The 26103-nt window shown below is 43.6% G+C and overlaps 2 protein-coding genes across 4 annotated transcripts in view; both read right to left on the bottom strand.

Annotated features, from left to right (window-relative positions):
- Positions 1–1913: 1913 nt before the first annotated feature.
- Positions 1914–9680, bottom strand: pkdrej (polycystin family receptor for egg jelly). Its single transcript, XM_033038377.1, has one exon. The coding sequence runs from the start codon at positions 9678–9680 to the stop codon at positions 1914–1916; it is 7767 nt and encodes a 2588-aa protein (XP_032894268.1).
- A 2631-nt stretch (positions 9681–12311) lies between these two features.
- ddx11 (DEAD/H-box helicase 11) overlaps positions 12312–26103 on the bottom strand; it is a 58045-nt gene continuing 44253 nt past the window's right edge. For all 3 annotated transcript variants that reach the window (XM_033037765.1, XM_033037766.1, XM_033037767.1), the window contains exons 20-27: positions 24490–24593; positions 22907–23056; positions 22311–22379; positions 18713–18813; positions 17331–17415; positions 14147–14222; positions 13091–13245; positions 12312–12576 (exon numbers count right to left, since the gene is read on the bottom strand). In XM_033037765.1, the coding sequence (XP_032893656.1) occupies positions 12538–12576; positions 13091–13245; positions 14147–14222; positions 17331–17415; positions 18713–18813; positions 22311–22379; positions 22907–23056; positions 24490–24593 (779 nt within the window). In that variant the 3' untranslated portion in view covers positions 12312–12537. The remainder of the gene's footprint in view (positions 12577–13090; positions 13246–14146; positions 14223–17330; positions 17416–18712; positions 18814–22310; positions 22380–22906; positions 23057–24489; positions 24594–26103) is intronic.

The raw sequence follows: 26103 nt of genomic DNA, 5'->3' as shown, positions 1-26103 counted from the left end.
CAAGTTCAGCAAAGGGAACAGTAACATCCACAGCATATCAACATTAAGCAGGAGGAAGTGTCGGTGATCTTGAAGCATATAAAAGTGGATACATATCCAGGGCCTGAACAAATGTATCCTGGGACATGGTGGGAAGCAAAGGAGATTATTGGTGCCCAGGCACAGATTATTGCATCTACATTAGCCACAGGTGGTACACCATACATCTGGAGGATTTAAGGATTGCAAAGCCAAGCAACAGAACTACAGGCTGAGATAACAAACTGGGTACAAAATTTGCTTGATATTAGGAGGCGTAGGGTGGTAATGGAAGATTGTTGTTCAGATTGGAGGCCTGTGACCAGAGTGTGTCAGGGCTTGGTGCTGGGTCCTTAATTGCCAGTTATATACCTTAACAATTCGGATAAGAATATGTGGCATAACAGGAAAAATGCAGATGCCACCAAAACTGGTCATGCTGAAGAGTGATGCATGTTGTCTAAGGTTACAATATGATCAAAATCAACTGGCAAAGTGGGCAAAATAAGGAAGATGGATTTTAACTCAGCCAAAAGTGGTGATGCATTTTGGGAAATTAAACATGAGCAGGTCAAAAAGAGTGAATGGTAGGACCCTGGGGAGGGTTGTAGGGTGGAGAAATCTATAGAACTGGAGGGCTAGTTATATGAAATAATTTGAACTGTTTTGGAACTATTTGGAATGAGCTGCCATAGCCTAAAAATATAACTACAATCCACCTAGATTATATCCCTGCTGAAACTAATTAAACTAGTCACCTAGACGAGTACATTTAGGACTTTAATATTCACTGTGACATGAAACTACACTAATAATGACATTTCCATCACTGCTCCCCAAATGCTCTCCTGGTGAAATTTCAATTGATTCACTTAAGTCTCATAACTAGATCCAGCACTGCTTCCTTCATGCACTCTGTCATTGGTATATTGTCATACAGCCTGGAAACAGGCCGTTCAACCCACACTGACCATTTATCACTAAACATACTGTTTCTCACATGCTCTGCTCCTTTCCCACCTAATTCAAATGTTACCCACCAGCATAAGCAAAATATCTTTAGCATGTGGGAATAGATTGGTCATTTATATATATATATTAAAGGTAAAAGAAAAGTGTATGTCTAATTTAGCACCCCTATTTGTCTGTTTTCGTACCAATCTATTAATCTACCTGTTAACCTGATATCTCTTATTCAAGCTTCCAGAATGATCTTTCTGAATGGTTCACCCTATGGTTCTGATTGGCTATTATATTTTACAATTGAAAAAATTAAATCAGACATCAAAATATAGGGATGCTCTATTTCTTTTTTAGGGCTAATTTTCTTCTTCACCTTGGAGTAGTTGTTATTTTTTGATAAATTAAAATTATGAATTCGTAACAAACTCCAATTCTACAACTGGTCCGATGAAGGTTTAAAACAAATAAGCAATTCACACAGTCGCTGGAAAAAATTAAGGGAGGATTTAAGCGAATAAAACTTGCAATAATTTGTCACCGTAAACAGTTGAGAGCATTGATTCAATTACAGGAAAACTGGATAACATCTTGAAACTATTTTATCGGTGTTAATTAAATAAACTCCATGAACATTTAAGCCTGTACATATTGCTCTACCAGTGTGTGGAACAGCTGCAGACTGGCAGTTATCATAGTTTATCAGAGTGAACTACATGATGTCAGAGGAATTATTTGCTAATTCCAGATAAATTAACCCATGCATAACTGAAACTATCTATCTGCCACTCATGAAACTGGTTAAATGCCTATACCAAAGTAAAACCACCTTAAAAATAAAGCAAAGTATTTTGAACTGACTGTTACCTGCCTACATTTCCTCCATTTCTTAGGAGTCCATCCCTGTTGGATTCTTAGTCAGCAGGTTTGGGTAATCAAATAAATAGATAATTTTCCTTCTTCCCTTTAAGTTTCTTCCATTTTAACCCATAAGTTCTTTTGGAGCCACTTCCATAAAGCAAAGTTGAGAGAAACTCATTGCCACCTTCTGGGGGAGTTTTCCTCCACAATGCATACCACACACGTCGAAATTCCTGCACTATAAAGGCTGCCACTTCTGCCTCCTCAGCTGGCTTTTCATGAATGACTTGTCTCATATCTCCATAAGACAGGATGACCACAGATTCAAAAAGATTTATGAGGATACTGTTTATAATAAAGAGAAAAATTACCAGGTAGATGCCACCAATAACCCTATTCGAGGGAAAATCTGTGTTGTCAAATTCTCCTGTGTAGTACGACACAATGGTCTGTGCTGCATGAATGAACGTATTGAAATTCTTATCAAACTGACCAAAGAGCAGGTACCCCAAAAATATAAAAATAAGTGAACACACAATCATTAGCAGAGCCATGGAGCTGAGAGCAGGTAGGTAGACACTAATGGCCTCCTGAACGAGACGTACATAGTAGAGGAACCGTGCGTACCTAAGCAACTTCACAATTGTGACAAAGACTAGGAAAGTCACATTAATTCTGAGCAGCTGATCCAAGGCAGAAATGACATGGAAAGCTATGAATGAGGTTGGATTCTTCTCGTAGAACTTCAACATACTCTGTGATAATAAAAATTTGGCTACGTTAAGAACTATTGCTATCAGCAGCAATAAAGTTAAGACCAAGTTAGTAAGACTTTCCAGTTTCTGGAAGTACATGTATCCTTTCTGTCTCATTGTCCTTAATTCTTGTACGACAAATATGACAAAGAAAAAGATGAAGAGAATGCTAATGAAGATCCAGTTCGTTTCACTTCTCCTAAAGAGCCTAAGGGAAAAGGATTTCACTGACAACGTCTTGCTGATCACACCGAGAGGGATTGTCTCCACAATTAGCGAAATGCTGCATAATAAATCAACATTTGCATTGTAAACAGTGAGTTCATTGACCACCACCCATGTGCTCCTGTCAACCCAGCTGTGATTCTGGAGGATCATTAATCTTTCTAATGAAGTCTGTAAGTTAGATGGGGAGAAGTATATGGAGTAGCCCCCCAATGAATATTGATGATATTCCCCTCGTGTATTATAGAACCAAGGGGAATCTTTTGCTTCGTACAACCAACCGGTGTATTCTAACGAGTCCTTCATGGAAATACTTTCAATCGACAGTTCCCAGGAACCATTGTAATTCTTGGTGTCTTCCTGTTTAATATTAAACAAGGGTCGACAACGGAATTTACCCAGTATGATGGACAATTCATTGACCTTTATAAAGCAATCTGCTGATCTTTGTTTGGATCTGATCTGCCTCATTCGCGGCAAACCTATGATCACGGAGTTGGTGTCATTAAATAAATACAGATTTGAGTCAACGTGAATCAAGGGCAAGAAAATGCCCTTCATCCAGCTGTAGAACTCTTGGACTGTGTTAACGTCCTCCAGATTTTCCGAAAATCTTTGCTGAATGATGTTGTTGTAATAGTAAGCATTATTGTAATCTGCAAAGCACACTGAGTGCAGCAGGAGTCCAAGGAAAATCAGATGCAACAACATCCGTCTGCACAGCACAAATGCACGATGTTTGATGTTCGCTTTCTTCTTGACCAATATGAGCTCATCACCTTCTAGTGGCCTGTACTGCTTTCTGACTCGGGGTTCTAAATAGAGACAGTCACTGTCATTTTTGGGAAGGTTATCTGCACTAATCGTCAGCACCTGTATTCCTATAGACCAGTCCATCTCCCTGGACCGTCTGCGGCTCAAGGCAAAAAGAGCAACAAAGGCCATAATCTTCAGGGGCTGCAGAATGAAAATGCTCTGGAGAAAGGAAACAGTAGAAGCAATCAGCCATAACCAAGAGGTTTGTACACCATATGATAGTCCATAGAGTACGATAAACACTGCAGACACAATTGACACTAACCAAACAATGCACCACGCAAGGTACATGAGACACTGAGAAAATATCCTTGGTCCTATGCTTTTGGATAGATGAAATCTACCTTTCGGTCTCTCCTGTCTTGCAGATCTAACTTGATGAGGCTTTGCCAATGGTTTGGCCTTCATTGTAGCCTTCTTCTCTCTACCAGCCATTTCTTCCACATCCTCCGAAATTTGATCTGCCACAGACTGCGGAATGACACAGTTGTTGTTTTCTTTAGCTGAGGGGTCAAGGATGTTATCCTTACCCGCAATATAGGATAAATAATTGTAGTGCTCATATGTTGGCACATCCACCACATTCTCGGGAATTTCTTCAGCTTCACTGACTGGTTTGTCCATCAAGTACCAGTACTTCAACCTCTCTCTCCAATTTGATTTCACGTTGATATCGTCATTTGATTTGCCGGCAACGTCTTGGTCTTCCTCCACCAATAAGGATTCACCCTTCCTTTGCGCATATACAAACAGACCAGATATTACGAGCTCAACAGGGATCATCACCAATGCACTTTCAACTGCAATCGCAAGAGAAATCCTTACTTTGTACCAAAATTCTTTCTGCTCCTCTACTTGGAAGAGCACGATGCCGGTTAGCAGACTGCACAACAGCATAGCCAAACAGCAGGACAACCGCTGAATCCTGGTGAAGGACTCGTCAACATGGAGGGCAAAGATAGAGAACCACAAGTGTTCTTTCTCAATCCTGCTGGACACTTCGATGAAAAAGACATCCTGTCTCCTCAAAAGGTTACCAGCACTACTAACTGGAAATGTGCCGAGCAATAGACCTTCACCTTTCATGGTAGCTAGCCACTTTCTGCAGAAGAAGTGCCATTGCTGTCTAGTTAACACATTTTGCACCTTTACACGGCTGAGATACCAGGAGGGAGAGTGTCCAACATTATTGTGCCAGACTCTGATAAAGGTAAGCTCCCCTAGATCAACTTTGGCGGTGAGCAGGAAGGTGTCCACGCTACTTCTTTGGAAAGTCTGATGATCCGGATGACGGAGAAGATAAGCATTGCTCTCAGAAGACATGCTGACCAGAATCAGAAAGACATCTGCCGTTGTCCCAGCATTTGGTCGGCCCCCTGTATAAATGGTCACCAAGTAAAGAGCGGCATCACAGGGGTCATTGTCAGGTAGAATAATTATTTTTTTCTTGTCGCTCTCACGTTTTCTCCATGCCCACCAAAACACTAAGAAGTAGATGAGGAAAATGATTAAAACTGTAATTAGTGTCACAACATTCTTTGGCAAGGTGACAATTAGTTCTCCAATTTCATACAAATCAATAGCATTGGGCATGACCAAGATACTGGCAGCCAGGAACCAGGGAAACTTCAAGCTCAGGCTCCTCTTGGTTTTGTTACTGTAAACACTTCTGCAGATGCAGTGTACCTTTTCACTGTTTGTAAGAGGGCCTGCTGTGCAAGAGGCAGAATCCCAAGTGTCAGCCTTCCCTTGGAAAGACAGACAGCTCACAGTAAAAACAGAGATCACAAGCCCTTCCTTAATAACTGCTCGAGGCTTTTTATACTTTGTTTCAACAATGACGCTTATGTATCTGCTACGCTTAGGGTCAGTTTCATTTATCTGGAACAGATTGATTGGGATCATAATGATATAAGGATCCGGTATATGGACACCTCTGTGTGGAGTTGGGCCTGACTCACACTGTGGAATAATATGTTTCTGAGCTGGAACCTGGTCAGCAAATGCCTTCCCTGAGTAAATGCTAACTGTCACGACAGGATTCAAATCCATAGTTAACTGGAGGAAGACTTCTGTAGCTGAGGTGGAGCTCACTACAATCCTGAACACAGCTCTGATCATACTAAATGATGTGGGATCTTTTATTAATTTAATTCTTTGAACAAACATAACATCCCTTCTGACCATAATGGCCTCTGTTTGTTTGGTGACCAAGTCTACCACACTTCCATTGCTATCCAAAGTAGTTGTGTGGAAGGCATTCACATCTGTAACAATGTGTTCTGCATTCCCAAGCCACGGCAAAGGATTCTTTTCAAACTTATATATTACAGAGGTCACCGGCTGTGTCGCTCCCATCCCACTTTCCTCTGTTACTGGGTAAAAGCAATTGGCACAATCCAGGTCAGAAAGAAAGGAATCCTCAAGGTTGCCTTTCTCAACTTTTCTCAAAGTTATTTCCCATTGGCTAGTTGTCATTGTTGTATCTTTTTGACCCGGGACTTTGCTGCGAGACACTACTTCTGTCAAAATCCTTAGGGTAGGGAATATATCAGCTACCACCCGCTGCTGATTTTTGGTTAGAGGGATGACCATTGCAGAGCCTTGAGCAGAAAACTGGAAGGTAAAGGCAGCCATCACAGTGGAGGCCGCGGTCAGAATACTGCAAGCCAACTGCTCAACACTATCGGAGAGAATCACGGCTTCATCCGTATAGTTCAGAAGAACCAACGAAAGTTCTAAGAGTTTTGTGGAAGCAAGGCGCTGGGCATTTTGATTTACTTCATCCTCCTTTTCAGCTGCCGCAAAGATTGATGCAGATATTTGATAAATAAGGAAGGGGGATGTGACCGGAATACTGGCAGAAACATTGAGAAGAGTTTCACGTAGCTTAATGACCTTGGCCTTGTCTTTGTCCGTGAAGGTATTAGAATTCAGAGTGAAAGCAACGATGTAAAGCAGCCTGTTTGCTCTCAGATAATCTGTTTCATGAAGCAGAGTCGTCAAAAGTGCATTCTTTCCTTCCACAAAGCTGGATAGATGATCCACCATGGATCTCTTAATTGGATCAAATGGGACATCATATACTTTGACCTTAAGGTTGATTCTTGTATAGACATTCTGTTTATCAAATATTTGGATAGCTAAAATTAGAACATTATTGCCAAAGATGCTCCCCACGGGAAGGAAAAAGGTTGTAAGTTTTGGCCTAAATCCAAAGTATACAATTACACCCAAAATGTTGTTCTTCAGACTATCAATATTGCCAGTTGGATAGTACGTTTTCGCAATCACCTTGTAACGGAAGGGTGGATCTTTGTCCTGAAATTTCAAGCATGTCAAGGTAAAATTAGTATGAAGGGCCCATCCGTAATTTGGGGTGATACCACAGTGTCCATCCTTTGGGGGGGAGTTGACGTAAAAGTTGTATCTGTTGAGACTTTGGGAACCAAAGGAAGTGGTGGCTTTCAATTCAAATGTATACCACTCATCGACCAAGTGTATAAACGATGAGGGATTCAATGACACATAATACATGGAGTTTCCAGTGAGACTTTCTGATGACCAATCGAATTTCACTTCAGAGCCTGAGTCCCTTGAAAGCAGTTTCCATTGGTACTTCATCTGACTGGAATCTGGACAATTGGAGCAAACCCCAGCCAAGATGAAACGATCTGTTGGTGACAAGGACCTTTGGCAATTCTCAATGCAAGTTATTAACATCTTTGGCACAAAGCTAGGGAGGACTCTGATGGTTTGGTCAAAGTAACTGGTCCTTGTGTCTTTCTGAACTACCACTCGGAAGTGAAAGCTCTTATTCAGGGCCAGCGTGTGGGGAAGGAAGACCAAAGTTTGGGGTGTAGAGGAGTTCCATTTAAGTGCAAGGTTACCACGATGACAATATTGCTTTGCAGAGAGTGTCATGGTGCTGTAGTCTGAGAGTTTCATTGTACAATACCAAGAGAAGTTCAATCCAACTAGCGGATGGGGTGAGTCAGGATCAGCACTCAGGGAAGCATCCAGTGTGATGGTGTCCTCCAAACCCACTGTCCTAAAAGAGCCCCCAGCAATCACTGCAAACAGTGCACTTTTAGTTATTTCAACAGAGGCTTGGGCTGAGTTGTTGAGGAATGGCAAGTTGGGATCTGTAGTGGAAATTATCACATTCAGGATGAGGCGATAGAATCCATAATCTAAACTGAATCTGGGTAGGCGCAGGGTGGCAGTAGTGGTGCGTACACTGGGCGGGAGCGGCACACTATGAGCCCAATTTGGCTCTGAATCCCTGTCTGCCATAGTATAAACCTTCCAAGAGATGGTCACTGATTTAATTTTATCGCAGTGTACGCCAGCATTTCCATACATATCCAGAGCAGTGCCTTTGCTGCTCTGGATAATGGTGTAAGGAGGAGGTGGAATATCTATGGTGGGCGAGGGCACCTGGCAGCGTGCCAGGAGGCAGAGCAGAATGGAGTCCACTGGGGCGGGACTATAACTACCAATGCTTGCATTGATCTGGATCAGCTTATCCCCAGAAGCTGAACAATATACCTTGTACAAGTAACCCCAATATTGCTTGGGGTCAAAGGGTAGCTGGATATCCGGGATATACCGTTGTGCATCTTTAACCATCTGCTTATAACCATGTGAGCTGACTTTGTTATCAATGGTCAGTCTAAAGTTCCAAGCACACTGCAGGGCAGGATGCTGACGGGGAATGAACCAGACCACATTAGCCTGTTTACCTATTCTTTTGGGGCCACTGTTAAACAGCGAGAGACTGACATTCAGACCCTTTAAAGAATTGTAAATCTTCCCTTCTAGGTTCAAGTAGAGTTGGACGGTGAGTGTATACTGCTGGGGGCTGCTGTAATCTATCTGTAAGAGGTGGTTGATTTCTTCAGCTCTGATGAAGAGGAAGTGCTTGTGGCTTCCAGGTGGACCATCTATTCTGGAGTAGTACAGCTGATTGCTGGGGCCGATGTAGTAGAAGACAGTCCCTGGAGTGTTGGGGTCGGGTGTCAGCCGGATGAGCCTGCCACTGTTAAGGAACTGCACAGACCCGCCCTGAAAGGTGATGGTGGTGGTGGAAACTCTGAGGTCAACTGAACGGTCCAGCAGCGAGAGCAACTGGGCCACGCACTGGCTGCTGTGGGGCCAGGTGCAGGGGCAGAGCTGAACGGCCACAGCGTTGGGGTGGTAGGTCAGGGTCCAGGAGCTGGGGGCGAGCGGGCGGGCGGCTAGCTGGTAGGAGAAGATGCCGGCCCTGGCCGACAGTTGCCAGGACACTATCAACGTCCGCTCCCGGGGCAGGGCAGCGGTGCGGGCGCTCAGCAGGAGGGTCATCGCCATGCCGACCTCGATAGAGACCCGGAGAGCGTTGAAAGGGGCGCCGACCACGTCCAGGCTACACGAGTAGTTTCCCGGCTGCGGGAAGAGCACCTCGGCCTCGAACAGGAAGCGGGGGGAGCACTCGGTCTGTTTGTCGTCGGGCAGGTGGTCGATCGGCGTCTGGTCGGGGCTGTCGCCGTCCCGGCTGATGGAGCTGGGCGTGGCCCCGGCGCAGCTCAGGCGGTAGCTCCAGACCGCGCTGCGGAGGTTTGTGCACCAGACCAGCGGGACGAGCGGGGAGTTGCCGGGCCGCAGGCGGAAGAATAGGACGTTCAGTTGCTCGAGGTGGATTATTACACCCCGGTAGATGCAGTCGGGGCAGGAGACCGACTCGTAGGTCAACTTGATGCCCGGGCCGAGCGGCACCCAGGTCAATCTCTGGCGGCCCGACCATCGTGAGCTCATCGCCACTAATTGATCGTCGACGAACCACCTGACGATGGGGGCGGACCCGCTGTCGTCGGTGCCAGGGCTGGGCTCGAAGGACAGAATCAGCGCGAACTGCCACAGGCACGTGTAGCGCACCTCTGAGTCCAGCCTGTGGCTCACCCCGGACGGACAGTGCACCACGATGGGCGGATTGAGAGGCGGAGCGGTCTGTGCCTCTGCGGCCCGTGTCGCTGCGGCCCACAGCAGCAGCCCGAGCTCCAGCATCGGCCCGAGCTCCGCAACCGTTGGAGGGAACCGCCCCGGAGCGCGGCGTCAAGGAAACCCGGGTACCGTGGCGTCATAACCCCCGGGGACGGGAACGCGGGGACCGTGATGTCACGTAAACTTGGGTACCGTGGCGTCACTATGGGGGCGTGATGTCACAGAAACTCGGGAATCGTGGCATCACTACCCCCAGAGCGCGGGGAATTAATGGCCTCACAATTTCCAGAGCTCGGAGGGCCCGACGACTCCAATCCACGACACCGCGATGCCACAATGCCCGGAGTGCTGACACATGCTTGCCTCGGGTCAGGTGGCAAAAACCCTCCAACCAAAACGGGATCCCACCACTAGCCACATCTTCCCATTTCCACCCCTTTCCGCAGAGACCGTGCCCTCCGTAACTCCCCGGTTAACATCCCTTACCAGGCTGAGGTTGGGAAGGGGATTTAAAAAAATATGCAGTCATACCCATGTAAGAGTACAATAATGCATAACTTGTTTATTGTGAATATTATGTCTTAGCTGTTTTCTTGCATATCTCTCTCTCGCTGTGTGTTGGCTGCAGCCATCATCTGCTTCGGTGAGGGAAGCAGGCCAGTGATAGATCATAAGGCCCCTCGGAGACTGTCTGATTGTCCGCCTAGTGACCAGCGCATTATGTGATTGGACACAATGCCCTTGGAGACAGCGGCTGATTGGACGGGAGGAGACCGATTTGTTGATTGGACAGGAATTTTAAGGGAAGCTGGTTGGTGATTGGACACAACCCATTTAGAGACCGCAGTTGATTGGCCTCCAAATAACAGGGCACAAAAAAATGAACAAATAGGAAAACAATAAAACCAGAATTCCGATTTAAATCAAAAGAATACCATGCCTGATCTGCAGCAAAGATATTAGTATCCACTCTAGTTTCTTTGATCTGTAGTTCCTTCCTATTGAAGAAGAACCCTGGCCCGAAACAACTCCTAATCCATTCCCTTCACAGATGAGTTCCTCCAGCACTGTTTTTTATTTAACTCTTGAAATGAGACATAAAGCTGGAGTAACTCAGCGGGAATACCCAGAGCATCTTCATGGCTGCAGGAGAAAATTTCTGGCCCGCTGAATTGACTTGGATTTTTAAAAAATCACCCAGCCCTAAAATCCTCCCAAGATTCCTGTGCATCTCCACCTCATGAACATCCTTAATACAAATGAGGGCAGTGCCTTCAATGTCTAGATCCTGAGCTCAGGAATTCCCTTCCTCAAGCCCCTCACACTCACTCTTTTAGATGTCCCTTCAGAACTTATCATTTTAACCAAGATTTTTAGTCAACTGAGCCTCAAGCTCATCCACCTTATTTCTTATACTTTGCACATTCATACAACACTTTGACCTCCGTATTCACATCCCCCTCACAACTGGTCCTGACTGTACTTTTATCCCTTCTCGAACTTTCCTTACCATTAATTTGAGTCTTTTGTAACTTTTCCTGTACTTTCTTCCCCTTCAACTCCATCTTTATAGTCCCAATTTGTCAAACCCTCCCCCCCACTATTTAGTTTAAACCCACACGTGTAGCCCTAGCAAACCTGCCTGCCAGAACATCAGTCCCCTTTCAGTTCAGGTGTAACCCGTCTATTTTGTATGCGTCACCCCTACCCCAGAAGAGATCCCAGTGGTCTATAAACTTAAATCCTTGCTCCCTGCACAAGTCTCTCAGCCACACATTCAGATCCCCTATCTCTCTGTTCTTGTCCTCACTAGCACAAGGTACTGGAAGCAATCCAGAGATAACCACCCTAGAAGTCCTGCTTTTCAGTCCTAACTCTCTGAACTCACGTTGCAGAAACTCCTTCCTCTTCTTCCCTATGTTGTTTGTGCCTACGTGCACAACTACTGCCGGCTGTTCGCCTTCCCTCTCGAGAATGTTCTAAATTCGGCTCTTGACATCTTGAACCCTGGCACCAGACCATCCCTGCGTCTCGTCTGCCGCCACAGAATCTCCTGTCCGCTCCTCGGACAGTCACCCACCACTATGGGTCTGCCCAACGTCGGTCTTGCCTGTCGAGTCCCATCTCTAGGATTAGAGCCCGCCACTCGGACTGGAAGCGTCGTCTCCCCCCGACAGTTCCCAAGAGGGCATACCTGTTTTCATTAGACACAGCCATGTGGGTCTCCTGCACTCCACGGTTACCACCCTTTCTTGCTTGTACTTGCTGGAGTTAAGAATGCAAGGAATTTCAATAAGCACAGAATTTTCCACAAGCCCAGGACTAAAACGAGAAGGAAATTCTAAAATAGAGATCAATAAACATTAGAATTCTCTACCACAGAAGGAAATCGTAATCATTGAGATTAGGCAGTGGAGTGTAAAGTGATTAAGTCTAAACTGGATGGTTTGATTGAATGATTTGAGACATCATATGCCTCCTGCAGCTGAGATTTAAGCCGCTGGAAGCAATACCCACTTCTACTGGCCTACTCCACACTTCCGTCGTCACCAGCGGTTCCCTCGACTCTACGATCCTCGGGGCCAAGCTCAGCGGCATCCGAGCTTCCACCCTTTGGCTACAGCTGCCGGGCCCTTCTTCGCGGCAGCATGGCCTCGAGGACAGAGGGATAAGATTTCTATACAAATGAGGTCATGAGTATTTATTATTTTATTTCAGCAAGAGAATACAAATAATTTACAAATGCTTAAAACTCAACTATCAATCACAATAAAACAAGCAAAATGGAAACTATAAGAAACAATTGTGTATATTTTCATACAACTGGTGAAGGGCCATCCGGCTGATTCAGTGGCTTAAATCAGTTGAAGCTGAGTGAGGTTGATATTATCACAAGCATTTCACTTTCAATTGAGTCCATTTACGTAGTATTTCCAAGGGACTTCCTGTCTTTGAAGAACTGCAAAACACAAAGAAAAGAAAATCTGTGGGATTATGTTGTAATTGTGTTAAAGAGGCTTCTAACCAAATGATAATGTAATAGAGGATTTTTGAAGTTATCCATTCTCAGCAATATTACTTAGTAATAAATCTAATATAGAGGAGTGTTCACCCGATGCCGGCATTCCAGCTTTCTGGCAAGAGGGCCTGAAAACATCGGACTGGCTGCGGAGGCCACAAATAGGCCCCGACCTCGGGCGATCACAGAGGGAGAGGACTGAACTTTCTGATGCCTTTCCCCACAGTGGAAATTTTTTATTCTGTTGTGGGGGGACGTTTGTGTTGAATTATACAATATGTTGTGTAATTTTTCTTAATTTTAGTTTTTCTATGGATGTATGGAAGCTTAATTTATTTTTTTTCTATGTAAAGCACTTTGGTCTCAACGCGAGTTGATTTAAACGTGCTATATAAATAAATTTTACTTACTTACTAGCTAACAAGTATTAAATGTAACATCTCAGATGCCCCACCTTTCCAATGGCTGCAAGAGCAGGTCCAAATGAAGCCTCTGTACGTGTTCGCCCCCTGATCCAACTTGGCAACTTGCCAAGGATTCTGGGTTGGGTATAGCGATGATCCAGGAGCACAATATTGGCATAGTCCTCACGATGGCGGATCACACGCCCTACACACAGCACAGAACGGAAATGATGGAACGTTGACATGCAAACTTTCACATCGAACAAGCTACAAGACTGCAACTCAGTGACTCGGAAAGTGTGTGTTGCAGCACAAACCACTTTGAACCTCTGTGGCTTGACTTACTACCGTTCCACCATTGATTTTCCAGCAACTGGTGGTCCGGCACCTCCTTTAATCCAGTTAAAATTACGAGCGTGCATTTGAAATCCCCCCCGGAAATCCCCTTGAAAATGTGGCGTCTGGGCCGAATGAGGCGGCCGTTCTCAACTTCATCGAAACTTCTGCGCTGATCAGCGGGTTGAATTTGCCCCCCTCTAGCCAAGTGCGGGTGGGGTAGTGAAGGGATTGATCAAAGCAAGGAAGATCCAGGTGTCGCCACTGCGTACATAGAAGGTGACCCTATCTGATTACACAATACAATGTGTGGCATGTAAATAATGTAAAGAAACAACTCTTGGGGAAACTCCAGAAGCCATCCTGTAGGGATGCAAGGCAGAGTTATTGTTGGGGGGGCAGGGGTTCCTGAACGAAGATCAGATAACTGAATGAGTAAACTTCTGTACAATTTAATGCAACTGCAAATCAAAGATCACAAAGAAACTAAAGACGATAAAAAGGATTTTGTACAGTGAATATTGCCATAACATTGCCTCATCCGACCCTCATTCACTACAGATAGCCTCACCATGACAAAGTTCATCACTTTGAGCAGTAGTACTTGAACATTCTCCTCTTATCTCTGTTTTGTCATCTCATAATGGTTCCCTCATACTGTGCCCATGGCCTTTCCCTGGTAGGACAGTCTCTGCCAGGCTGTTTTCTATCCATTGCTATTCACTGCTCATCCAGTTGTCCTCCAACCTATTTTCACTTTAGTCACCTACCTATAGACTGGTTGACAGCTTTCATGCACAGGTTTTCGAGTAGTACTTTTCCTGGACTCTTTCCATCCGTTTTTGCCTGTGGGGGTGAAATGCACACAGCAAGAAAATATTTTATTCCTTCTCATGTTGTTAGTTGCATAATCTAAAAGTAGGATTGTTTGTAATGTTGCAAACTGAACCACTTATATGGATTAATTTACAAATGACATTGTTTTTCCTCGATAAATCAGAATTTTAGAGGAAACTACAGCAACCTCTCCCAATAAAGCAGGACATTCTCTGCAGTAACATGAAAATTATATATTTCAAAATGACCGCTTTACTGCCTCTTTAAATGAGTGGAATTGCCGAATCATACCCATACTTGAGAATAGTGCTGTCACTGCATGTGGCTTTCCAGATAATATTACAAACTGATTAAATTACACCTGCAGATCTGGGCTAAAATGCAACCTGCACTTTGGAAGTTACCAATATATTGTAAACAAAATATCACAATCTGAAGGTGCAGGAAACAGTCTGAAGAAGGATCCTGACCCAAAAGGTTGCCTGGATGTTCCCTCCACAGATGCTGCCTGACCTATAGTTCATCCATGATTTTGTGCATTGTACAGTAAAGTTTAGTTACCTGCATTCACGTTGACCAATTACTAGTCAACAATAATGGCAGAAAGAAGAGACTGAAGAACAAATAGTTTTATTGTAGCATCACTACTTGTTCCAACTTGCTTGTGCAAGAATGTAGAGGCAAAAAACAATTTAAGAAGAAAATGCTTCAACTACTCTAAACTATTAAAACAATTATCAATCTTATAAAGGAGGAGCAGTAAAGCAATATATTTGTTCGCTCTGAGCAAAACGACCAAGGTTTCCCTTCAATCTATTTGCTCTAGTACGTTTATATTCAGGGTAACAATAAAGAGAGAGCCAGTCTAACATCTCAGACTGGAAATTGTAAAATGAGGCAAGCAGAATAGTTCCTGAAATCAAATGAAACCCAAAAGTACTAAAATTGAAACCATACAGCTCGGCAGGATATCGGTGCAATTTGAAGGAGGTTCCAATTTCCTGTTGCCATATTACAACGACGGGGAGCATTTTGCTGTTTCAGGAACACTTAAACATTTTGTGCTGACATTATTTTCCAAAGTGCAGCACATTAATTCCTTTCCGCTTCTCATATCTCTTCCTCCACCACGCACAGAGGCCCTTTCCCATGTTTTCTGCATTTTCTACCGACTACCCCTCCACCCCATCCCCAACACATGGAAAATGTGAAATTCCTTACTTTGGTGGTATTGTTTGAAATTAGTAAAGATTTGTAAGAGTTGTTATTTAATGGGACGTCAATACCCTCCACACTAATCTCCCTCCAATTTCTCCATGGCCTTCATGAACTGCTCAGTATCCTACCTGATCCTCAATCTCCTCTCAACCATTCAGAATTTATCACCAACTGCCCATCCCCTCCACTTTTATTCCTATCCTCAAACCTTCTTTCCAGCAACTCCAGCATCTCACCCACCAACTATTTTCCTTGCACCCCTCGATTCCCACTGTACCTCCACTCTTTCTCCTTGCATTATCTACCCAACACCAGAGTTATCCTAGCACCTCTAAAATCTATGCCCACTCCACCCAGGGCTACTGGTTAGCAGCCAAGAGGTCTAAACTACTGATCTAAAACCATGAGTTTGAATTGCACTATGCCAGCTAAGGGCTTTAAGTTCAATTAGATAAATCAGCAATCTATAAATAAAAACAGTGTATATAAAACTACTAGATTGTCATAATCACCAATCTGAATCATTAAATGTATTTTGGGGAAGAAAAACTTGACTGCCCTTACCCAGTCTGGTCAAAATGACTCCAGATCTAGCATGTGCTTTGATGACGGCTTCCTCTTTTCAGTGGCAATTAGTGCTGGCCAATAAATAAAAGCATAGAGAACAGATGCAGGTATAGGCCATTCGGCCCTTCCTGCACCTGGCTGATCATCCAAAATTAGTACCCGTTCCTGCTTTCTCTCCATATCCCTTGATTCCGTTAGCCCTAAAAGCTATATCAAACTGTCTCTTGAACACATCAAGTGAATTGGCCTCCACTGCCTTCTGTGGCACAGAATTCCAGATTCACAACTCTCTGGATGAAAAAGCTTTTCCTCATCTCAATCCTAAATGGTCTACCCCTTATTCTTACACAGTGACCCCTGGTTCTGGACATTTTTCCTGCATCTAGCCAGTCCAATCCTGTAAGAATTTTATGTTTCTATAAGATACCCTCTTATTCTTCTAAATTCCAGTGAATATAAGCCGAGTTGGATTTCCAAAAGCATCCACATCCCAGAAAAACGATCCGAATTTAAGGCAAGTTACCTTCTTTTGCCATCATCTCCCTCGACACCAGTCTCTCAACTGCCATTTTCCCACCCTCTGTCTTTTTCTTGGCCATCTGTCCCCCAACCCGATCATCTACCCACCCTGCGACTTTCTCTCCAGAGCACTCTCCATGATCTCCACTGCAGTGAGTGACTGCATTAGAAAGTCCTTTGGATGACTTTACACAGGCAAGTCCTGTTCCACCATACACCTCAATAAGCATTGTGTTCAGTAAGCTTTGGCAAGTGCAATCTACACCATATCTGTACAATGGATGAAATCACGCATTATAGACTTCATCTCAGCATCTTCAGCAGAGAAAACAAAAGGAGGATAACTAACAAATGACAAAATGCTGGAGTAACCTAGCAACTCAGGCAGCATCCCTGGAGAACATGGATGGTATTAAGGAGGATAACTACTTTTTATAATAGAATCATCTCAATTAATCTACAAACATTGAGATATGGGACCAAAAGATAGCAGTGACAAACTCAAATTTCACTGTACCTTAACTGGTATATGTGACAATAAACTGACCTCGAAACCTTGCAAAGTTGTGCCCTTGTAAACTATGAAGGCTTATATCAGCCTTTGCTGAAAATTGAAGGGTCATGTTAAGTATCTCCACGCATACCATGCAAAGTACAGATAACTTTCATGATACCAGAGATGTGTAGCTTGGCTCGATAACAGGTTGCGAGCTGAGACACAGGATTTTTTCCAGTATCTGGAAATTTAAACAAATCTATTCCAGCTCCTGTAATATGAAAAGAATTTGTATTTCTGAAATCCAGCCAACATACCATGTTCTTATCCAAGTACGCCATCCTTTCCTGCAGCTCTGGTGAGTTCACATTGGGAAATGGCATTCCAATCATCACCACGCACCTGTAAGACACATGCAAATGTTATAGTCAAGTCCAGTTCAGGCAGAAGGGACCCTGGCCTTGCAAATAACCTCAGATGTTAGAACCTAAGGACTACTGGGAACTAAAAGCAAATGTGAGGAAGGCTCCAGATCCCACACTCATACAGTTACTGCCGACATATTCTGAGCTTTCAAATCTCTCTGCTGCCTTGAAATTGAATTCCTGGCAGGTCTCAATATGTTCATAGCTCAGTGTTAAAATCCTGCGTCAATAGTGGATCTCCATTGTCCCAAATGAATTGTGTGTCAAGGATTGTATTCATGTACATCGTCACCATGTTTAGGGAGTCCCAAGAATGTTGTCTATTGCCAAGGTCTCGTTTTTTTTCCCCCAACTATCAGATGGTCTTTTCAATCTCTTGCTGTTGAAGGTTTGATTGTATGTTTAAAACCATCAAAGAGATGTCCACCCGGGGCCCAACTTATTTGCTCTTACCTGCAATTATTTCTCCCATGAATTCATCTAAATCCCTTTTGTGAGCTATCGCTGAATCTGTATCAACCATAATCCATGTATTACAAGAAAAAGATTTTCCTCTATATTATTTTCGATTATTTTCCAATCATATTGAATATACGTTCTCTGTTATTCATCCTTCAACCACTAAAACTTTCATGGTTTTAAACATACAATCAAACCTTCAACATAAAGAGTAAACAATTGGTGCGAACAATCTTGAAGATCCAGCATCTAGCCAACGATCATGACATGGATTCTTTGGTACTGTCAAGTTATGCTCAATCATGCCCTGCCCACTGATAGTCAAGAACAGAGGAGAGCTTACCAAGGACAGACAGTGACAGCAGACAGTGACTGCTAGAAGAAACACTTTGATGGTCTTCTTAATCTTGACACAACTGTTCTCGACTCTGTAGTGCACCACCCACCTCAATCTCAGCCCTATCCCACCATGGCAAGAGATTGAAAAGACCATCTGATAGTTGTAAAAAAAAAAACGAGACCTTGGCAAAAGACAAAATTCTTGGGACTCCCTAAACATGGTGACGAGGTACATGAATACAATCCTTGACACACAATTCATTTGGGACAATGGAGATCCACTATTGACGCAGTCCTCCTAGTCTATTGCTGAACATGGCAACACTTTTATTGGATCTCATGTGGAGTAGGCCCAGCAGCTAATGCTGATGCCCTCCCTTCGTTCACATTGAGAGGGAAAGCAAAACTCAACAGCAGCAACATTTCTGATGGGGTTGGACAAAGAACTTTGGAGTTATTACATTTTTAATTCCTACCTGCCCATGTCATCGGAGAAGTTGATTCCTTCGCTCATCTTTCCCCCAACAACAGATAAGAGCAGAGCCCCGGTGATCGGGCCTGGTGTTTCGCTTGAGTTCTGGAGGTCATTAAATATAACAGTTACTTTTGCGGGTATGGGGCTCAAAATGTACTGCAAATGTCGCTTCTCTCTCCAAAACAAGGTACATCAATGTTTCTTCTCAATCGCTATACAACTTTGATCCTTGTCACTTCTACAATGAAACAAAGATAGAGATGCTCAACAAGAACAGGTTTGAACATGAAATAGTAAATAGACACAAAGTGCTGGGGTAACTCAGCGGGTCAGGCAGTTACTCTGGAGATAATGAATGGGTGACGATGTGTGCCGGGCCCCTTCTTCAGACTGATTGTGTGGGGGCTGGGGAGGCAAACGGACTGGGACTGGACCAAGAAAAGACCAAAACAATTAAGGGCCGGCAACAGATGACCTCACGTAGGCAGGTTCCCTGATTGGCCGATTGTTCGCTAGAGACAATGCAATCCCAAGAGGGAATCATTATTATGAACTGTGAAACTAGTTATCCATCTTTTCATGGCGAAGGGGTGGGGAGGGTGGGAGGAGAGTGAGGGGAGCGGGTTACCTAAAATTGGAGAATTCAACATTCATACTGCTTGGTTGTAAGAACCCAAGCAAAATATGCGGTGCTGTTCCTCCAATTTGTGAGTGGCCTCACTCTGGCATTGGAGAAGGTCCAGGACAGAAAGGTCAGTATGAGAATCGTAAGAGGAGTTAGAGTGGTTAGCTATTGGAAGATCCAGTAAGATTTGGCAGACCAAGTTTAAGTATTCAGTGAAACGGTTGCCAAGTCTATGTTTTGTCTCAGCAATGTACAGGAGAAATAGAAAATGCTGGAAATACACAGCAGGTCAGGCAGCATTTGTGGAAAGTGATACAATCAATGTTTCAGGTTCATGAGCTTGCATCGGATTTGGAAAAGATAGGAATTGACCGTTTTAAGTAGCAGGATGGAGAGGAAGGGAATATCTGTGAATCATATCAATGGTGGTGGTCAGTTAATCACAGTTCAATCTGCCTATTCAGAACACTGTTGCTGTTCCACCAGAACACTAAAGAAAAACGAATTTTCTGACTCGCCACATTACCGCCTTAAGGAGCTTGCAATGATTTCTTTCAGACAACTGGCATTTGCAGACCGTTTAAGAACTGGTTAGTTCTGATGAAAGGTTAACCTCCTTTAACATCAACAGATTTTCTCTCACCACAGATATTGCCTGAACTGCTGATTATTTCCAGCATCATCTATTTCAATTCCACATCCACAACATTTTTGTTTGTGCACGTCGGTTGATAGCATTATATTTGAAACAGGGTGGACCACGTGAAGGTTGCATCAGGAAACTTGCAGGCAACAGCTGGGGATCCAATGCACTCACCCTCCGTACTGCAAGCTTAGCCCTAGTCTACTCAACAGCCGAGTTTTGCTCAACAGCTTGGGCTAATAGCTGCCACATCAAACGATTTGACACTGTCCTTAACTTTGCAATGCAGGTCATCACAGGGACACAAGCCAACACTTTTGCAGTGGCTCCCTGTCCTCTCTCATATCGCCCCTCCCAGCATACGCAGAAGTAAGTAGTAAGTAAGTAAACTTTATTTATATAGCGCATTTTAAGCCAATTTGCATTGACCCCAAAGCGCTTTACATAATTTAAATAATAGGCCGAGGATGTTGAAAGATTGGTGCACCATTGAGGTTAACCCTGACCTTTCCATCCATGCTGACTTGAACAATCTGCCCAACATGCGCCTGAAGTCCGCAAACCCCACTGGTCATCAGTCAAATCCCTGGAAGACTTTGACTCCAAGACTGAGTGGCGCAGAGCCTGGAAAGATGCCAATACCAACCATGAAGAGGTCATCACAGACCCCACAGTGAAACCACCGGGATTTGACCTCTATCGCAAGGAATGGCTAACCCTGGACAGAATCCGCATCCTCCACATAAGAACAGCTCCTTACCTGCATAAGCAGGGGGGGGGGGACAGACAACCCTGCTTGCAACTGCGGACATCCAGACCAGACCGTCCCACACATCGTGAATGACTGCTCACTGAGGCTTTTTCCTGGTGGCATCAAAGCCATCCACCCAGTAACTGATGCGGTCCTGGATGTCTACCCTTGATCTACAACTTTATGCTGTGCACGCCATACGTAAGCAGCAGCATTTTTGTTACTACGTTCAAGCAGCTTTCTGTATTTTTCTGTTTCCATTCATCATTTGTGAGTGAGCAGCCTTCACCATTCTCTCACTCAGCACCACTAACAGTTAAACCATACCGAGTACCGTATTTCCTGATGCTATTTTTTACCCTAAAATGAGGCACAAAAATTTACCTGTGTCTTGGAGGCTGAAGGCTAGATTGTTAGCCAAGAAAGATAGACTTGGGCCAAATCGCTTTTAAAACATTGGGGGGGGGGGGGGAGAAGGCACACAATGAGGCCTAACATAGGGGTCGGAAACCTACGGCCCGGATCCGCCCGCAACACAAACTCAAGCAAACCCAAGCGAGCCGACCCGGGAACTGCAGCCAACCTGGGTGTCACAGCCAGACTTGGGGCAAGCGAGCAGAGCTGGGCGCAACAGCTCGTCCCGTGGCACGTAGGCTTTGGAGGTGCGTGGCAGTTGTCGGTCAAGTGAGAACAGACGCACACAAAACCAGTTGGTATTATTTTTGAAATTCTCGTTATCCTTATTTTTGACCTGGCTCGGAGACCGGACAGTGAGGGGATCAGCTCAAGAGCAAAGATCATAGAGTGGAGCGGGTCAGCGGGCGATGGGAGAACAGGACAGCGTGTGATGGAGCTTACTCCTGTGTCAGCACGAGTAATCTCAATTGGTCCTTTGAACTAGTATTGTCATTGAATAAGATCACAACTGATTCAACTTGCACCGACCGGTGTGCTCCCTTTTTTCCCCGCCATCTCTCCACCTGCCGTCACGTCACCCTCCACCCCGAAACCATTCAGTCATTCAGAATGCAGGAGATCTGGAAGCCTTGGGCAAATTGAATTGTTCCTTTTTTAAAATTTATTTGAGAATGAGAAATTATGTCCCGCCAGCCTTTTCTCAAAATTTTGCAACTCAAAATGCGGGGGTGCGTCTTCATTGCTGGGAAATACGGTATATGCAGCATTTTCTGGTTTTATCTAAAAACAGAGGTTTTGCTGGAAACGTTAGCTCTTACGAGAGGTAGGGGAGAGCCACCAGGCACCTTGTTGAGATCTGTTTATCCGTGCAGTGTATGACAACCTATCCTACGTTAATTCTCCAATATCGTTACCTATAGTGCCCTCCATAATGTTTGGGACAAAGACCCATCATTTATTTATTAGTCTCTGTACTCCACAATTTGAGATTTGTAATTGTCCTGTCAGGAATGAATGATGGGTTATATTATGAATGCAAAAGTTTTTATTCATGTGTCAAATTAAACTTGATACTCTCCTCCAGCCATTTTGTTTGACCCTCTATTGAAGAAAACCACCAAACCCTGAAACTTCAAATGATGGCAGCACATGCTTATACATACCTGGATACACCTGGAATACTCGGAAAGCACCTGCTCTACCAGACTGGCCTTTCTGGGCTCCTGGAAAATCTGTGGCACCAGATAAACAGAAGTAATTTAGGCAGCAGAAATCACAGCATCTTATGATTACATCCAGCTATATGATGGCAATACAGAAACAAAATGTACATGGCAACAAGGTAAGTATTGTGGTTAGTGAAAAATTAAAAAGGATTACATTCCAATTAACTGCTGGTGCAAAAGTCAACAAACCTTCCGTCAACATCAGCAAGACCACGGAGATTGTGAATGACTTCAGGAAGTGAAATACACATACCCTTGCATACATTGACGGCTCTGAAGTAGAGATAGGACTACAGGAAACATCTCTCTATATCAACTTTATCTACGCTTTTCATTATTCTGTATGTAAAATGGACGAAGGTACATAAACAAAGTAACCTTCTGGAGTCTGCTCTATTAACACATCTCAGAACCTTGTACATTGAGATCTTATTTCATTCTTCCAAATCTCAGTGAGGTCTGAAGAGTGGAATGATTGGTTATATCAAACATAATAGAGGTCAATGAGTCACAGAAATGACAAACTAAAATACCTTCTTTTTGGTTTCCAGTTGTACCAGGAGACCAGTCTTTTCCCAGTGTTTGTATACAAGATTTTCATATTCGTAAGACGGAAAAAAGCACACTATGCCACCAGGGACCACCTTACATAAATTCACCAGAACCCGGCCACATTCATCCAGCTGAAAAGAAAAAGTGGTAAAATAGTGCAGAAAACAAGATTCCTTCACTGTTCAGTCATGAACAGAACTGAAAGATGCTGAAAACAATTACAACCAGCTGAGCTATAAGAACTAGAGATGGCTTGTGGACATCTCTATTTTGAGTAGAAACATTGAGAAATACTGTATTGGACATTTCAGGAAGGCACAAATAAATAAAAGCTAGTAATACTACTATCCATTTGGGGTTCAGTGATGATCAATGCACAGCATCTCCACGATACTCCTTACACTACAGTTCTATGACAAGTGTTAATCACTATCCCCTAAAATATTCCCAATGGATCTTACACAAGGCCAGATTGAGGTCAGCTATAATGCCGAGGACAAATGTCTGCTTGATTTTACTACTTGGATAGGTTCTTATTCAGAAACATTTCAAGCTCCAATCACAGATACCTCCAACATGTCATGCCAAAAACTGCTGTTATCTTCTGAGTGGCTGGATGTATGGAAAGAAAGTCAAACCTTTACTCAATCAACATCGACAGGGAGTCAAATGAAATGTGGGGGCAGTTTTCCAATTAACCTCCTTTTAGTATCTTACATCAAAGAACGAGGCCATTCTATGGGAACAGGAAGGAGTGAGAAAAGTATTTGATTATGTTGGCTGTTTTTCCGAGGCAGCATGGTGTGGATGGAGTCAATGGCGGGGAACCTGGACACAGACTTGAATCTCCAAGGAATGGAAGACTACATACAAAGTGCTGATAAATGAGATTAGTGTAGACAGGTGGTCAATGGCAGCTAAAAAGGTCCTGTTTTTGAGCTCCATGATTTTAGACTAGTCATTATAGTTCTAGAGATAACACATTTTCATAATGCAGTACAATTAATGAAGCCCACCCTCCAAATAATTTAAAGCTACTACATTATTGTAACTGCTTTTCAAATTCCACACATACTAAATGATAGCAGTCCTAGTAAATGGGATTGTACACATAGGTCGGCATGGACATTGTGAGCTGAAGGGCCTGTTTCAGTGCTGCATAACTCTAAGTGCATCTACAATTTTGTTTAGTTCCAATAACCTTGCAGCTGGTCTTTCAGATAGCAGTAACATAATATTTAAAATAAATGTCCCCATTATCCCAATTTACATCTGTATCTTGAATAGAAAGTTGGTGGAGTCAATTCCTTCAACAATGTGTACCGTTTCCTTACTTCCTTGTGATTTCTTGACTAGTGCATTATTCAAACCAAAAATGTTTGCGTCAAAGTAACCTCGCAACCAACATTAAACACATAAATAATTTTTGGTAAAGATTTTGAATCACTAACAAGAGCAGATAGCTGTGTTTTAGGCAGATGTACGATCTGCTATTGAGATTTGTTGAGTGAGGCCAAATTTTGAGATAAGGCAACAGGAATAATGTACAGACCAATATACTCACCAGTGGTGTCTTGTCCCTCTTCTGAAAGGTGAACTCCAGCTGCTGGCCCGATGGACCATTGCAGAGGACTATAGGCAAAATATTTTCTGGTGGAATTACATGACCTTAGAGATTTAAAGTGAAGTCGAATAATAAGAAAGCTTCACAACAAAAAATACATAATAATAAATTACATAATACAGACAATACCACAAAAGTAGAACTGTAGCATTTATTCGCGTGTAAACTACTGATGGGAGATTTCGCAAGATTAAGCAGTCGTTGAAATGTTGACTCAGTTCCTCATCAGTAACCCATTTGAGGAAGTGGACCCTGGCTCTTGGTAACATCAGCAAGAAGTCATATACGAAAAGGTGCTTATATTGACACACAAAATTACTTTGACGCAACAGATTAGAGATTTCACACAACTATTAAAGCAACTAAGAACTTGTTTTAGTTTCTGATCAAAGTAATAGGATTTGAGTGACCCGAATTCTGGGATGGCATCAAGCCTGATAGCAGGCAAAACCTGGCACTATAAATGAGGAAAGTTGTACAGGGCGCTGGTGAGACTGCACCTGAAGTATTGTGTGCAATTTTGGTCTCCTAATTTGAGAATGGACATTATTGGTATTGAGAGAGTGCAGCGCAGGTTCAACAGGTTAATTCCCGGGATGGGAGGACTGACATATGATGAAAGAATGGGCCGACTGGGCTTGCATTCACTGGAATTTAGAAGGATGAGGGAATCTTAAAGAAACATAAAATTCTTAAAGGACTGGACAGGCTAGATGCAGGAAAAATGTTCCCGATGTTGGGGGCGTCCAGAACCAGAGGTTACAATTTAAGAATAAGGGGTAGGTCATTTAGTACTAAGGGCAGCACGGTGGCACAGCAGTAGAGTTGCTGCCTTACAGCGAATGCAGCGCCCGGAGACCTGGGTTCAATCCTGACAATGGGTGCTGTCTGTACGGAGTTTGTATATTCTTCCCGTGGGTTTTCTCTGAGATCTTCGGTTTACTCGCACACTCCAAAGGCGTACAGGTATGTTGGCTAATTGGCTTGGTAAATGTAATAATTGTCCTTAGTGGGTATAGGATATTGTTAATGCGCGGGGTTTGCTGGTCAGTTCATTAACCTGTTCAAATGTCTTTTAAATATGGTAAATTGTAGTAATCTCTACAACTTCGCCTGGCAGCTCATTCCATATATCCACCACCGTCTGTGAAAAAGTTGTCCTTCAGATCCCTTTTGAATCTTAAATCTATGCCCTCTAGTTTTAAACTCTCCTACCCTGGGAAGAAGACTGGCCACCCACCCTACCGATATCCTTCTTGATTTTATACTAGATTTCACACCTCACCCTCCTGGGTAAAAGTCCTAATCTATCTACCGGTACTTATAATTCAAGCCCCCCAGTTGAAGTAACATCCTTATGGTTTTTTTTGGCTCAATTACATTGTTCCTACAGCTCAGCGACCAGAACTGCGCGCAATACTCCAAGTGTCACCTACGACTTCCTAACTTCTGTACTCAATGCCCTAACCAACGAAGGCAACTGTGCAAAATGTCATCTTCACTACCCTGTCTACTAGTGGTGCCACTTTCAGGGAACAATGTAGACGACGTATA

Source organism: Amblyraja radiata, chromosome 19 (genome assembly GCF_010909765.2).
Source record: "Amblyraja radiata isolate CabotCenter1 chromosome 19, sAmbRad1.1.pri, whole genome shotgun sequence".
Lineage (NCBI taxonomy): Eukaryota > Metazoa > Chordata > Chondrichthyes > Rajiformes > Rajidae > Amblyraja > Amblyraja radiata.
Note: the sequence above shows the minus strand (reverse complement) of the source record. Positions and strands in the feature narration are given on the sequence as shown.

What these genes read in the sequence shown, in the direction of transcription:
- pkdrej (XM_033038377.1), bottom strand. Translation starts at nt 9,680, where the DNA reads ATGCTGGAGCTCGGGCTGCTGCTGTGGGCCGCAGCGACACGGGCCGCA.